A 16,442-nucleotide genomic window follows, 5' to 3' on the forward strand; every position below is an offset into this window, starting at 1 on the left:
GAGCCAGCCCGGTGAAAATGAGCAAGTGAGTGAGGGTGGGGAGAGCGAGCGACATGGAGGGGAGGATGGAGTTTGCAGGGGGCAGGGCCTCAGAGAAGGGGCTGGGCAAGGGTGTTCGGTTGGTGTGAGTAGAAAGTTGGCAACCCTAACGTCAGATTTCAAGGATTTGTGTACGCAGAGACACAGAAGATACTATGAAGATGCAGAGCATGGACATAGAAAACTCATTTTCTATTTCAAAGCACATTAATTCACCTAAAAGGTCAATCAGGTCCCATACCACCATACTTACATACTCTACATATACCACTAAATTCCTTACCATTAACACTTACAGACATTTTTGAACTGGCACCTAATCAAAGTATGGGTTTGAGGGTCTGAAGTGTCTTGCTGTCTTCGTGATAACAGGCACCAGAGACCAATTTTAAACACAAGAATGAAAAACTGTGGGTCTGAAGTAGGGCCGGCTCTAGGCACCAGCAAAACAAGCTGGTGCTTGGGGCAGCACATTTTTAGGGGCGGCATGGCTGGCGCCAGAATGCCGCCCCTGCCGCCCCTAAAAATGTGCCCCGGCCGCCCTAGCTCACCTCCGCTGCTGCTGCCGCTCGCGCGCCGCTACTCGTCCTCCCTCCCAGGCTCTCAAACCTGGGAGGGAGGGGGAGACTCCGAGTGGCCGCGGCGCGCACGTCACTTCTCCCCCTCCCTCCCTCCTTCCTAGGCTTGAGAGCCTGGGGGGAGGAGGCAGGGCTGGGGATTTGGGGAAGGGGCGGAGTTGAGGCGGGGCCGGGGGTGGGGAAATTGTTTTTGCTTGGGGCGGCAAAAATCCTAGAGCCGGCCCTAGTCTGAAGACTTATCCCTGTATCCTACTTAGGCAACAGTTGTTTCTGGAGACCAGATTTAACTCTGTCACTCCAAGATAAGGATGTTTTTCTGGGTTAGAAAGAGGTGAACTGTACCCAAACAGTGCAAATTGCTATTTCAAGAGGTGGAGAAAACATCTATCTTTCTGAATGTAAATGGATTTGATTGTTTTGGGGTTCTTCTTGGGAGGGAAGGGTTTCCTGTTTCCTAAAAATTATTACCACCCAAATAAAAAAAAAAGAGTATTACTCTCTTAGTATTTTATCCTAATTCGACACTGAAAAGAGGGTTTAATTTTTTTAACTACGTACTATACATGTGTAATTGCACTGAATTGCATCTCCACATACATGAGTAATTCCTATCAACAGGAAAAAAAAGAGGTTCAGATTTTCAAAGCAGTCTAGAGGATTAGACACACATTTATTAAAATTAATAGATGTATCTAAATCCTCTTGACCGCTTTGAAATTTTCAGCCTGAGTGTTTACAACAAGAGGAGAATATATACCTTAAAAAAATATTGCTACTGCCATAAAAAGCTCTAGACAGAAATTTCTCCAGGGTCTCATAAGGTATTTTGTGTTGTGTATCTAGATAAAAATTTCAGAGCAGATACGGTGTTTTTCTGGATCTTCTTGAACAATAAGCACACTGCTGGTGCTTAAATAATAAGTCTTCAAGTTAGTGGTATTTAAATAACCTGAGGGTACTGTTTATAGCAGTGGTCACCAACTGGTCGATCGATTGCGATCTCTGGCGGTGCAGTGTGGCTGCCACTAAGGCAGACTCCCTGCCTACCCCAGCCCCACGCCACTCCCGGAAGTGGTCAGCATGGCCACAGGGGTGGGAGGGGAGGGGGGCTAGGGGTCTCTCTCCGCGCACTGCTCCTGCCTGCAAGCACTGCTCCTGCAGCTCCCATTGGCCAGAAGAGCTGCAGGGGCAGTGCTTGCAGAGAGGGGCAGTGTGCGGAGCCACGTGCCACCCCCACCCCCCCGCACAGGGGTGCGTTGGCCCCTTCCGGGAGCGGTGTGGGGCCAGAGTAGGCAGGGAGCCTGCCTTAGCCTCGCTGCACCGGCTGCCAACCGGGAGCCGCCGGAGGTAAGTGCTGCCTGGCAGGAGGCCACACCCCAACCCTCAGCCCGCTCCTGGAGCCAGTGCCCCATACCCCCTCCTGCACCCAAAACCCCCTCCTGAACCCCAACCCCTTGCCCAACCCCTGACCCTCTTCCCAGAGCCAGCACCCTGTACTCCCTCCTGCCCCAGCCCGGAGCCCCCTCCTGCAGCCAAACTCCCTCCTAGAGCTTGCACCCCAACCCCCTGCCCCAGGCTCAGCCCAGAGCCCCCTCCCACACTGCAAACCCCTCGGCCCCAGCCCAGACCCCGCACCCCCTCCCCAACCCGGTGAAAGTGAGTGAGGGTGGGGGAGAGTGAGTGACCGGGGGGGGAGGGGAGGAGAGTTGGAGAGAGGGGGGCGGGGCCTCAGGGAACGGGCGGGGTAGATCCTGGATTGCCCTTAGATTAAAAAAAGTGATCTTGGGCGTAAAAAGATTGGAGACCACTAGTTTATAGGATAGTCATTGTAATATAGTAGTTATCACAGGGTCATAACTGCATCCTGGGATAATACAGCTTTAACTGAGTTATCAGGAAGCACCCTCAAGATACTACTACACAGAAAAATGTTATGTCCTCTCACATGCTCTGTTTTGTTACTGCCATTCCAACTCTCCATCCATATGCCAAATAATATAAGCACCTCAACTTCTGACCCTGTCTCTAATATTTTATATTTCAATATATTCCTCAGTATAAATACTTAATACATACACAACTTTCAAGCAGATTTACCTTTTGCCCTAGGTCATCCTTCCTGTACCCCAAAAGTTCAAGGTATTTGCCACGAGAATCTTCTTCAAAATTCACCTTTAAAAAAACAAAAAACTAATAGTCAAAAGAACCATGTTTTGAATCCTAATTTCATTTTCCCCATTGTAATTTCAACTGACCATGTATTGGAAATCAATGATTAAGCAAAATGTGTTAAAAAGGGAGAACTTAATTGTGGACTCTGAGGATCTGGGCCTCTGAGTATAGCTATGTCTAGTAACTGGACCTCTTCAATTTCCATTTAGTTCTTATTCTGAAAACACAAAACGTCATAACTAATAACAGAAAGCATATTTTACCTTACCAAATGAAATCTCTCATTACCTGACCTAGTATAAAGATGTACCAATACTAGGCTAATGGTTAAATTATGTCAAACCTTCCCCAGAATCTGTAGCTCTTTGCTTCTGCTAGAACATCTTTTAAGAGCAGACACTAAAGCATACCTTATTTCAAAGATTTCTTGTCCTGCCACCAGTAATCTCTTTTGATCAAGTATATGGATTATTTGATACCATTTTCAGAATCTAATCTCATTCTACTGTACAAACTAGAAATTGCCTCATTAGTTTTACACAGTGTTTTCTGTTTAAAATGTTTTACCATGTACTGAGAACCACTTTTAGTATTGGTTTTAAGAGGCTGGGGAATCCGTTAATTCAGAAATATCTGAAAAACATTACCTTTAAGAAAGACCACACATTTTTCTCAAAATCAGTCTGGGCAGCTTCTATTTTTTTCTGACAGTAGCTGATGAAGCCTTCGGATTGCACAGCTTCTTGCAGCTGATCCGAGCGGTTCAGAAACTCTTTCTCTGTGACAACTTGACTCACATACACGTGGTGGTGCTGCTGCTGCTGCTGCTCAGCTCCTTGTTGATGAGACTTTATATTCTCAAATGTAACGAGCTTCCCTCCAAACTGTAATTTAATAAATAAATGTACCAAATATTACAACATATTTATACCATGCACACCCATTTATATATTACACACACACACACACACTTTCTCTCTTGATTCATTGCCCCAATCCTGCAAACACTTACACACGTGAGTAGCCCCATTGAACTCATTGAGACTACGAAGAGTAGTAAAATTACTCATTTGCATAAATGTTTGTAGGATCACAGCCTCAGACTGAAAGCTCTTAGGAACAGGGACAGTGTATTTGCACATCTAACGCAATGGGGCTCTAATCTTGATTGGGGCTTCTGGTGCTGCTACGACAGAATTGTTAAATAATAAAATTATGCATACACATATGGCATGATAAGTGCTACCTGAAAACATACCTAAAAATGTGCAACACTATCTTAGCACACAACTGGCAGATTAGATAGACAGAAATAAAAGTGGCAGAGAAAGAACCAAGATTGGGATAATAGGGAAAGAAGAAGAAGAAGAAAAAAAAAGGTAACTGATTTGGCTTTAAATGAGTAAATAGTATAAAGCAAAAAACCCACACACATCCAAATTTCTCAGTTAGCTAATGGAGAACTAGGATGAGCTAATAGGAATCAACATCCCAAAGTACAGTTAGAAGGATATATGAATTGTTTCCAAAACAACATTAATTATACCCTAATGGAGATGTCAAATTTCACGTTAACCTATGAATCAGATAACACTATGCTGAGACTAGATCAGTATTTTGGCACAGATATCTATTCTGAGTCAGGATTCAACACTGAGAGAACAAAACCCTAGTATATTCTAGTTCTCAGTTAAAAAACCTGTAACTTAGAAGTAAGTGAACAATGAAGTTATAGAACAGATGGCTCTGCTCTCAAAGTACAGTGGAACTTTGCTAAATCTCACTTGGCTAATCTGTGACTTTGATAATCCTATATATATATATATATATATATACACACACGCACACACCAACAAAACTTGGCATTCTCACCCTGCTTCTCAGCAAAGACTTAACAGCAGAGAGGTCTCACACACTTCAAAGCTGTTACTAAACATAAGAGTGTATTTACTATGCAGTGTAGTTCGTAATTGAAAACTAAAGTACACATAGCAAAGTAAATTAACAAAGTGTATGGTGATGCAGCACCTATAAAAATTATTTTGTAACATATTTATTCGCTTGGCTGCCAAATGCAAAACGTGGTACTCCACAGTGGACTTTCCAGTCATTATTGCAAATGAGTGAAGCTCTGTTGTAATGCAATATAGCACCCTTTCTACACTGCTTGCAGAGAATATATCAGAAATGTTACCACAAAGTCAATTTTGCCCACTCAGTAGCCTACAAAGGGGCTCTCACTTACTGAAAATGATGCACCCACAGGCCGTCGGACCCATTTGGGTGGCTTCTTTAATGGTAGAACAGTGCTCTGAGGAGTTGTCTGCTGTGGAAGCTGCAACGGAGGGAGGGGCTGCCCCGTGCCAAATGGATCAAGATTCCCAAAGGAGGATGAAAGCTTTAAAGAGAAAGAAAGTGATTGCACATTTCCTGCAGTATTCAACATAAGATACATATTTGTACATGATATTTATTCAACAGTCTAGTGCACTACTTTGGCAGTCAATGCTTCTGCCATTTTCAAATATTGTCACACGGAACAAACTATTTTCTTCTCCAACTTCACATTCTCCTGTTCACGTTTTTCAATACCTTGTCTACCTGTTTCTGCCTCAAACCATCTGTGCTCCCTCCCATGATGGAGTAAATGCTGATCCGTCCATCAAAAGAAGCAGCTGAAAGGATAGCAGGGTTTCTGGGACACCACTGAACGTCAAAGCACCATTGGGTATTTGTGGGAAGCTCATACAACACCTGTGCCAAAACAGAGTTTGATGAAACAGTATTAACATAATAAACGACACTGTAGACACTAATGTGTCACTAAAGATCCTGTGTCAGTAGGATGGGCAACCACACTCTGAAACAGGATTATGGTCTCCTGCTTTAAAATCATCTCCATGGGACGAGAGAAAGGAGGGGCTAAAAACTGTGGCTAAAGGCTTTCAAGAGAAGAATGATGGCTTTGTGGTTAAGGTGCTGGAATGCGACTCGGGAGATCTGGCTTCTGTGCCCACCTCTGCCACAGACATCCTGCACCACCCTAGGCTAGTCACTTAGGGTAAATTTTTCAAAAACTAAGGGATTTAGGAGCCTAAATCCCATTGAAAATTATGCTATTTTTCTCAGCTGAGAACCATTGGCTTCCCACTTTGATTCAACAGAGCCATCGTCTGCTGCTGATCAGGGCACAGCATAAGGCTGATTGCTTTGGAACGAGGGCATGATTGGAAGAATGAGGTATAGCTTGTTTCTCTTGTATTATATAGTAACTACGGGAGCCCTCTGTTGGGCGAAAAACTACCTGTTTACTTCCCATAGATTTTAATCAAAGACTCAAGTCTACTGAATAAAGAATCCACACCGTTTTAAAAAGTTGTTCAGTTAAAAACCTGCAAGGAATGTAATTATTAAAGCTTCTATTAATTTTCCATCAACACAATCAGACATTAATTCTTACCACTTCTACAGCAAATACAAAATAGTGTCTGGTTGAAAATGCCTTATAGCTTTAAAAAAAAAAAAGGGGGGGGGGCATATAAATTCCCATCCAACAAAGCTGAAACATGATTAACTTCAGTGGGACTACGCACCTGCTTAACATTAAGCATGTGCTTAAGTGCTTTGCCAAATCAGAGCCATAAAGATGTAGGTACAAAAACATCTGTATTAGAGTAGGGTACTGCTATTTAAATGGTGGAGTAAGAAATGACACAATCAATACTAATTTGATTTCTCCCCCAAATCAGAGTTCTCATGCGTAGCTTTGAATGGATGCAATCATGTCAAAAACCCATGGCCAAGAAGCCCCAACACCTTCAAAAACTCCTTCCTCAGAGTAGGAGCAAAGAAAGCAGATCCTTTCAAATACCCCACTCCATGGGGGCCAAAGGAGGTAGGGAGCAGGTGTGTGGTCTACAAAGGCTTTCACATGTGCAAGGAAAAGGGTTCAGGGATCTCATATGGAGGGCTGAAAGTTTGCTGGTATGGCGTACCATATGACGTAAGACGCGGCTGCCGGTACCGGCTCGTACAAGGCTGATGTTACCATCGCTGCCTCATTTGTGCCCCCCCAGGGCCGCCGATGGTGGGGGGCAAAAGGGGCAGCTGCCCCGTGGCCCGGCAATTTAAGAGGCCCAGGACTCCTGGCCACCGCCGCTGCTACCGCAGCAGCGGCCAGAGCCCCGGGCCCTTTAAATCGCTGCCGGAGCCCCGGGTGGCACTGGGCAGCATGCAAGGGCTGACTGGGGGAGGCTGACCCCCAGCCCCACCCCTTCCGCCCGAGGCCCTGCCCCTTGTTGGGGGGCCTGGAGCCGGGCCCCTGTACCGGTAAGTATTTTATCTTACTTTCACCCCGCCCATATGTATCACCAGACCCCAGATTTTTGGCTCATGGTTTCTTTGGATTGCAAAGAACAGCAGGTGTGTCAAAAAACACACCTCAAGGAAACCATGGACAAAAAAACAAGAGTCCATAGACAGGTGCACTTCACAAAGCTACTTTTAGCAGAGGCAGATGAAATGGATAAAACTGAAATGACAGTGTCCCTTCAGTGAACCATAAGAGTGAGCGGGGGACAAGTCTTGTCCTGTTCTGGTTTATAATAATATATATGGCTGACAGTAGCAGCTAACACTTCCAGGTCTTAAAGAGGTCACCTTTGTATAAGACTTTTCCATTTTTTCCTCAGTTGGGTTGTGTGTACAAAATGTTTGGGGTCAGAGAACACAGTTTTGGTATGAAGGGCACAGTCTAAAACAAATATTAACTACTTTAAAAAAATGTTTTCTCACAACACTGTGTCATCTATGTACAAAGTCAGTATGTTCTCCACAACAAATGTAATGCAAAGAATCTTTCTCTGTTTATGACCTTTAAAAATGGTTTGCATACAATACCTCCCCTGTATTAGGGTTAGAGCAGAGAATCTTAGCATCCTTTCCACAGCTGAGTAACAGCTCAGAATCTGCCATACTCCAAGCAATGGTCAAAATACCCCTGTGTGAAAAGCCATAGTAAGAAAATATTAATATAAATGCATGATGATTAATGAGGCACCCTCATTAGCACACATCTAGATTACCTGGCCACTTCATCTTTAAATGCCAAGTCCCCCGCCACCCCCATTATGTTGAGAGAGTAGAGAAGGTGCTGCCAACATTTGTTTTATTGAAATAGATTTTTTCCACTTTCTGCACAGGAGGCATGACAGTGTAGCCACAGGCTAAGGGCACAATCCAGAAAGGTACCTGAAAGCCAAAGACTATAACCATTGATAAAAAACATGGATATCAAAGGTAGATTGTGTAATAAAATGTCACACTAATACCGGACTCGGAAAATTGCAGGATAAGAACTGTGACTAATACTTGCGGCAATCTTCTTTTTATTACTAAAGGGTTAACATTAGCTCAGTCAACATCAGCATTTTCAGGGAGTGCTTGCAACACAGTTTTTTGCTGCCCTCCATCCTTGAATGCAGTAAACTCCTGTCCACCATTTTCACACCGCTGTACACCAGGTCAGCCAAAGGTTTAGGGAAGTTAGTGAAAGGATTCATTAGAATACACCCCAAATTTAAGCAACTCATTTTGGATTAGAAAGCGTGTATGAGTGTTTGTATGGGTGTGGGATCTTTAGATTCCCCAACCCCTCCTGCAGAAGTGGAGCCCAGCTGCTGCTTCTTTTGCACCCTTGCAATCGTTTTACATAGTCTCAAAAACGTAAATGTTTCTTCTCAAAGGAAACAGCTAGAAATGTACTTTTTAAAATTAAAGCTGGGATCCTTCTTCACAGTTCTAGCTCCTCAAAACCAGTGTGGCCCATTGGCACAGGTTTGCTGGGCACAAAGGCTAGCTGTATCACTAAAAATCTAGATTAAGGATAACAGTAGCTGCTAAAGCATCTGCCTTGGAGCTTAAAATTGGGATGGCATTAATACCAACTGATAGAGAGTTGTGTACAAACCAAGATTAGAATGGGGAAAATGGCTAAACAACAAACAACACTCAAGATTTACAGACTAGCCAACATAAATACCTTGTATGGTTTTCCAAAACACGAAGCGGAGAAGAAGCAAACCTAAGATCCCACATCTGAATTACAGGCAACCTGTCATCTTCGGAAGCCAGGACCATCTGTGTAGCCACATCAGGGTGCCAAGCCAAGTCTGAACAGTGCATCTGATAGATAAAGTAGTGTTAGACCACAAGATAATTAAAGTAGTGTTAGACCAGAGCTATAAAAAAAGGAACCCTCCAAAACAGAAGCATGGAGAATGCTGGCTGGAGCGTGGCCCTGTTTATTCCCACTTCAGCCTATTTTAATAAAATCTTCCCACTGCAGCCATGAATGGGTCAATACTGAATTTATCAGCATAGTCCGCATCATTTAACCAGTCTGACTTCTCACTGCTGAGTAATACATAATGTCCCCTTCTCTTGCCTGAACCCTAAACTCCCTACCAAATTCCTTCCCGGCCAAATATTAATTTAATCATTTGCAAAAATTAATTATTTAAAATAATAATCCACCTTTGGCATATAATTATAGCCCTTTAAAAAATTAACAGATCTTACAGCAGGTAGTATAAAATGGGGACATGTTCCTGTGTCACTTAAGAGTCTAATGAGAATCCGTGCAGTCACTTGTCTAGAATAAGTCTAATAGTTAATCATTCATGATTATTAATACAGGCTCTTGATAGTTTAACATAATAAATTACCCGGTTGCTGTGGTCGCTGACTTTGATAATAGGCTCATTCTTCCTCAGATCCCACACAGTAGCACGACCACTAGGACTGGCAGACGCCAAGATGTGCTGGACTTGCCTGTTCCATGCAATGCAGCTGATGTCTTCTGGAGGCTATTGCAAACAAAACACGTCCCAACTGTCTCTTTTTTCCAACAGAGAGCTCAATATTTTTGATTAGATAAATTGGCTAAAACAACAAGTTTTCAAAGCTAATCCTCATAGCCCATGTGTTCATTTTACCTTCCTGAACAAATATTGACACTAGGAAATTTTAAAACCCATGCATTTAAATATACGCTGGCTATCTGCACCCCTCCTTCCTTTCTGCCTGTGATAAATTTGCCAGCTATGGAGGAAGACGGAGCAAGTTTGTTGTCTCCCAGAGCTTAATAGTGACCCGCAAAAAAGTATTTAAAAATTGGACTTGTGCCCTTCATTGGTCTTTTGTGATGTATAGAAAAATGAAAGGCAGTGTGTTTTGTTTGGAGGGACAAGTGTTAAAGTTTTTTTCTGCTTACTTTTTTTTACCTTATTGGGGGAGGGATAGCTCAGTGGTTTGAGCATTGGCCTGCTAAACCCAGGGTTGTGAGTTCAATCCTTGAGAGGGCCATTTAGGGATCTGGGGCAAAAATCTGTCTGGGGATTGGTCCTGCTTTGAGGGATGATTTAGTTGGGGATTGGTCCTGCTTTGAGCAGGGGGCTGGACTAGATGACCTCCTGAGGTCCCTTCCAACCCTGATATTCTATGATTAAGTCTGGCCTTCCCTGATTATGTTAGAAATTTCTTGGGTGTCTCAGAGCATGTGCATTACAAGCTCTCACACCTTAACTCAAAGGGCATGGATCTTTAACATGTCTCCAAAATGTTCATTAGTCATTGGACTAATTTGATAACAAAAAACAAGTTAAAATCAAAGCGTTTTAAAACAGCCTGACTACAGATTGCTACTCAACGGCTCAACTTTCATTCTCTCAATAACTATTGTGCAATAACTTCACTAGTTCTCCAGGCACCATAAAGTTTTTCATGGTAAATACAACCTGCTTTTCTACTAACAACTATGTAAACTCACACAGAGAAAAATAAACTTTAAAATACACAATACCACAAACATCTTTCAGGCCTTCTTTACACAGCGCGAAGAAGGGAAAAAAGGACAGAAGACTAACATTTTCTTCTATTCTCCAGGTCTTCTTTAAACAAAACACAGGCTAACCAGTGGTGTTTAGATATTAAGACGATACATTCCATATGAATATCTACAACTGTCACACCTATCGCCTAACAATCTACCACCTATTAATAGCCAGGTTTAACAGCTTATTTTTTAATCTGCATCTTTCACGGCAGCATAAAGATCCTTCAGACTTAAACACACAGCAGAACATGCCAAAATAGGCTACAAAAAACACAGCCTCCATAGAGTTGTGAAGGATGTTTAAAGCACGCGGAAACTAGAGAGACTTGGCTTTCTAACAACCATTGGTGAACTGACATGCAACTCCGTCCATGAAAGTTAGGGACAGGTCAAAAATGACCCATCAGATTTAACTTGCTGCAAAATCTTACCCCATGAAAAGATGAGTCATTACTGGGTGATTCAACAGCTAACTCAAACTTTCATGCCTTTTCTTGTTAAAACTGCCTCTAACTTCAACCCTTTGATCTGTTTGGGAGAGGTCTCTGGTACTATTATGGTAGAAAATCTCACATAGGAACCAAACAAAATACAGTACAAGGAATGCACAACAATGGGATTTTGCTCACTCTGACTTGAAAGTGTAACAACTGATAAGTCATTTTGCTGACACACGACACAAGAGTTAAGTGTTCTAACTTTACTGGGAAGTTTGGGTGTGCAAAAGAATTCAGAACTGGACACAAACTGCACTACAGTCACAATTAACATCATTATAAATAGAGTCATTGTTGGTTACTTGGAATGCAATTTAAGTCTCCAGTAAATTCAGAGTCAATTTTCACAAAGGTGGTGTTCATTACAACCTGTCTGTATTGTTTTATAAAGGTCGAAGCTATTAATGGATCACATTCAAAACAAAAACAGAGAAATCTCCACTTTTAGCCGTAACAGTCAATAAATTTACAATCAGAAAAACAAACATCCACTGGGGGTTATTTTATTGTTTGGGAGCAAAATATATACAATATACGTAATGTAACAACATACTTGTATGATTCTTATCCTGAATAGAAATCTACATAATTATTTTAAGGAATGTATCTCACAACAACAGATGTTTATCTAGGGCTTAACTACATTCAAGGTAATATTTGCAATATTTAAATTAAGTTTTTGAAAACAGAGATTGGTACTTAGAACTGCTTCAATACTGTATGTCTGTATGAGATTTCAAGTAAATTAAATAATCTGCATATTTTTCAGAGTTCTTCAAATCATTTGACAAACATAACTCCAGTACCTGGGTCTTAGCTCCTGGTGTCATTGGTGTGGCAAAGTTGTTCAAGTCCCAGATATAGATTTCAGACTCATTAGCACCTGATGCTACAAGGTTTGTCTGTAATAGAAAGATGCCAATAGACATTGAGAGTATTTCTGGCATCAGCCTTCACCTTCCCAAACGCTGTGGGCCCAATCCATGCAGCTGTGCCAATTGACATTAGCTCAGAATGTAGCCCTTGTCACAACAAGAGCACTTCAGAGGAGGTACAAGATTCCTTAATATTTCTAATACTATTTATTAACCAAGACCCCATATACTCTGCAGCAAGTTGGACCTAAATTCCCAAGGCAGTGTTCTTGGTTTCTGCAGTATTCATATGCAGAAAATGGACACAAAGAATGGGGATGCACAAAATGACTCCATTGTACTAATGCCCCAAACCTGTAAACAATTAAGCTTGTGCTTACCTCTATTTGTGTTACTAATCCCACTGACTTCAATGGGATCTCAAATGTGAGTAAAGTTAAACACATGAGTAAGCATTCACAAGATCAAGGCCTATAAGAACATTTCCTAGATTAAGAGAAGCATTTGAAGCAGTTTTACAGGTGACAGAGGAATGCCAAGATAATAGCAATGGGATCTGAGGAGAATGAACTAGAGGGAAAATAACTATTATATCAATGCATTTTGCTCATACCCTAATGCTGGTTGCAAAACAGATTCCAACTTCATAATAAACAAGGACAGAAACCATGCAATTTAAACACAGTTCACTGAACTAATTACTGCCTTAGTAAAAACATGTGCCAAAAGAAAAAATGCTACTTAGTAAATCAAAACAAACTGAGATCTCACAGAACAGTCATGAATGAGAAAAGATGCTATATCTTGAGAGGTAAATCCTCATTAGTGATGGAATTAAATTAGCTCTGTGATTAAGTCCTTACTACTTTTAAGAATTGTGTCAAGCCAATGAGTTTTAGGCCCCAACATTTCATCTTTATTTTGGAACAACATACAAAAATGGAAGAGTTACAAAACCTAAAAACTAATATTTAGTTGTTATTTTTTAAATTTCAGTGAAAACAGTTTTTGGGAGGCATTTCAACATCTGTCTGCAACCATGATAACACTGAGTAGTGCATGAGAACTGAAAAGTGAAACTGACTAGAAACAAAATGAAAAACAATTTTATTTCCATGTCTAAACAGAAAAATACACAAAGTAAATAGCCTAAATGGTGAAAAGCAGATCAGATTTTTAAAATTATTTCAGGTCAAATAATGATTAGTATCAAAGATTGTTTTCTTTTTTAAAATATGCAAAAATATTTATACAACTTTCCCCCAAAAATCACAAGAGAAGAACATTTCCTATAGCATTTTACTAATCCATGACAGTGTATACTGAAGAAAAAAAATCTAACCTGGAAAATATTCACGTCCAAAGCTCTTACTGGCCCAGTGTGCTTGTCTTTCTGTGCAATTATAACTTCACTCTCTCCAGCCATAATTTTAGATGGATCATACAGAATAATATTTCCATTTTCACCGCCTGCAATTAGAACTCCAGAAAGACTACCATCTGAAGCCATTGTATGAGGTCCCCATATCAATTTATGGTACCTACAAGATAAAAAATAAACAATTTAAGAAGATCCATTACCATATCATTATAAGTGCCAGAACATCATAATGTTTTCCCTGATAAAAAACACTAACACTTTATGGGAGGAAGTGCAGGCTGGTGGTAAGATCAAAGGCATGATGAGACTGAGAACTGCTAGGTTCTATTCCTAGCTCTCCCATTCTGTCAAAAGTGTGACAGTGGACAGGTCACAACCTATATTTGCCTCAATTCAAGGCTCTAAAGTCAGAATACTTACTTACCTCATAGGGTTTTTTGAGATAATGTTTGCAAAGGTGATCCCTGAATGAGAATTATAAGCATAGCCAACTACAAGCAATCACATAAATCTCTGATATTGGTGTACACTGCTTGGTGAATCTGTAAGTATCCAGATTTCCTTTTTTTAAATGAAGTTGTTTTATAACAAAACAATATTCCTGTATGTTCAGCCATGCAAAGAGTACATTTCTTCCACATAATGACACACCCTCTTGTGGCATTGCTCTTACAAAGTGGCCTTAATGCATTTGGAAAGCAAACTAACAAGTTTCTACAAAAAACAAAACAAACCCAAGAGATAGGGCTTTTAAAAAAAATTACATCAGCAGTAACAATGCCGCCATTAATCAGTATTATATGCTGAATGCTCCAAGTAGCAAGAGGAGTATATGCAGCACAACTAACTTACATTTTAGATCTCTAACCTGGTGTTGAGCAGTTCTCAGTTATTATCTATATTAAGATAGCAGCCAAGGGCCCTAATCAGATTCAGGACCCTATCTTGTTAGATACTGTACAAGGAAGACATAGTTTCTGTTTTGTACAGATTACAATTTAATCAATTTATAATTTCTAAAAGTTCAGGCAATTGTGTTTGGTGTAAATCTTTGGAAAACAGTCTTAGGGTACGTCTATACTTACCTCCGGGTCCGGCGGTAAGCAATCGATCTTCTGGGATCGATCCCGGAAGTGCTCGCCGTCGACGCCGGTACTCCTGCTCCGCGAGAGGAGTACGTGGAGTCGACGGGGGAGCCTGCCTGCCGCGTCTGGACCTGCGGTAAGTTTGAACTAAGGTACTTCGACTTCAGCTACGTTATTGCGTATCTTAGTTCGAAGTGGGGGGTTAGTGTGGACCAGGCCTTAGACTTGTGCATCATTATTTAAAAATGGACTGTAGAGAATGAAATGGAATTAACTTCCATCTACATAATAAGGTGGTGTAAAACATGATCATCATCCCTCAAGGGATTTAGATATTTATATATCTCAGTGTAGCTGGGCTACAATACACTATATTTCGGTCATACATATCTTTGATAAAAATACATTAATGCTGACACTACAGCTTATTCACTGATGAACAGCTGACAATCTGTAAGTGTTGCACACACCTCCACAGAGTACTATGGGTCAATGGAAGGACTAATGTTTGTGCTGACATTGTATCTGGTATGAAAGATTAATGGACCTAATCCAGTGTCAATGGAAAGTTTTCAGATCCTTCTCTATCTCCAAAAAGAGCATCTCACGCTTTCATTGACATTGTTATGGCCAATTTACAATGAATGGAAGCCACTACAATGCTACTGCAAGTGCCACTAAGATGTCAATAGGATGGCTTTTTGGATTTTTAATGCTAATTATATAAGTTATAGCTAAATACACAGCATGAAGTTAGAAGTAATATGGGTCTAAATGAAGCAAAACAATCAGGAACGTTTCTTCCCAATAGCTAGGTGTAAGTATTGAACTACATATGGAATGCAAAAACAAAACACGCAGGTACATCAAATGAGTCCCCCGCAATACCTAACCGCAATAGGATGACACAACATGTGGAAGCTATAACTGCCTTTTCCTATTTTTAAGAGCACACTTAACACTTTCCCTCTGCTCTCTGGAAATTCTTCAGGGCTCTAACTGTTATCTTCCTTTACATCAAAAACAAAACAAATCATGTCAAACCAACCTAATATCCTTCTTTGACAGGGTAACAAGCCTTGCGGATTGGGGGAAGAAGTAGATGTGATATAGCTCAACTTTAGTGAGGCTTTTGATACTGTCTCACATGCCTCAAACAAACTAGAAAAATACAGACAAACCTGTTACAAAGTGGGTGCACAACTGGCTGGAAAACTACAGAGAGTAGTTATCTGTGGTTCACAATCAGCCTGGAAGAGTATATTGTGTGGGGTCCTGCAAGAATTCAATATCTTTATAAATGATTTAGATAACGGCATAGAGAGTACACTAAAGATCATGCAAATCTTGGATTGGACTATTTAATCACATGAGACATTGCAAACCATCTGCATCGTAGGCTGCAATTCCCACTGTCTCTCGCAGACGAAAGGATGCCTACAAAAGAGAGCACACTTATAAATTTTGTGGACGATACCAAGCTAGGAGGGGTTGCAAGCACTCTAGAGGACAGGATTAGAATTCACAATGATCTTGACAAACTGGAAAAATGGTCTGAATTACATAGGATGAAATTCAATAAGGACAAATGCAAAGTATCACACTTAGGAAGTGTGATAGACCCAGACCAGTTGGGAACAGCAGAGTAGCAGAAGGGAGATATACTGGCCACTGGATAAGTAGTTTTCTGTTCCCTGAGTGACCAGAGCTGAGGCTGCTCCAGGCTAATAGACCACCTGACTCCAATTAACCTGCTAAGAGTCAGGTGAGGCAGTTAAGCACCTGACTCTAATTAAGGCCCCTCTGATGCTATAAAAGGGCTCACTCCAGTCAAGCCAGGGGGAGCCAGAGGAGAGAAAGTGTGTGTGAGGAACTGGGAGCAAGAGGTGTGCAAGAAGCTGAGAGTGAGTAGGCGTACTGC

General features: G+C 41.3%; 1 protein-coding gene across 5 annotated transcripts in view; it reads right to left on the bottom strand.

Moving 5' to 3' along the window:
* Positions 1-16,442, bottom strand: part of SEC31A (SEC31 homolog A, COPII coat complex component) — a 62,438-nt gene that overhangs the window by 43,780 nt on the left and 2,216 nt on the right. For all 5 annotated transcript variants that reach the window (XM_065405459.1, XM_065405458.1, XM_065405461.1 and 2 more), the window contains exons 3-11: positions 13,398-13,596; positions 11,987-12,082; positions 9,515-9,655; positions 8,830-8,972; positions 7,689-7,788; positions 5,382-5,543; positions 5,035-5,187; positions 3,437-3,673; positions 2,715-2,789 (exon numbers count right to left, since the gene is read on the bottom strand). In XM_065405459.1, coding sequence (XP_065261531.1) covers positions 2,715-2,789; positions 3,437-3,673; positions 5,035-5,187; positions 5,382-5,543; positions 7,689-7,788; positions 8,830-8,972; positions 9,515-9,655; positions 11,987-12,082; positions 13,398-13,596 — 1,306 coding nt within the window. The remainder of the gene's footprint in view (positions 1-2,714; positions 2,790-3,436; positions 3,674-5,034; positions 5,188-5,381; positions 5,544-7,688; positions 7,789-8,829; positions 8,973-9,514; positions 9,656-11,986; positions 12,083-13,397; positions 13,597-16,442) is intronic.

The sequence above is a fragment of the Emys orbicularis genome, chromosome 5 (assembly GCF_028017835.1).
Source record: "Emys orbicularis isolate rEmyOrb1 chromosome 5, rEmyOrb1.hap1, whole genome shotgun sequence".
In the NCBI taxonomy this organism is placed as follows: Eukaryota; Metazoa; Chordata; order Testudines; family Emydidae; genus Emys; species Emys orbicularis.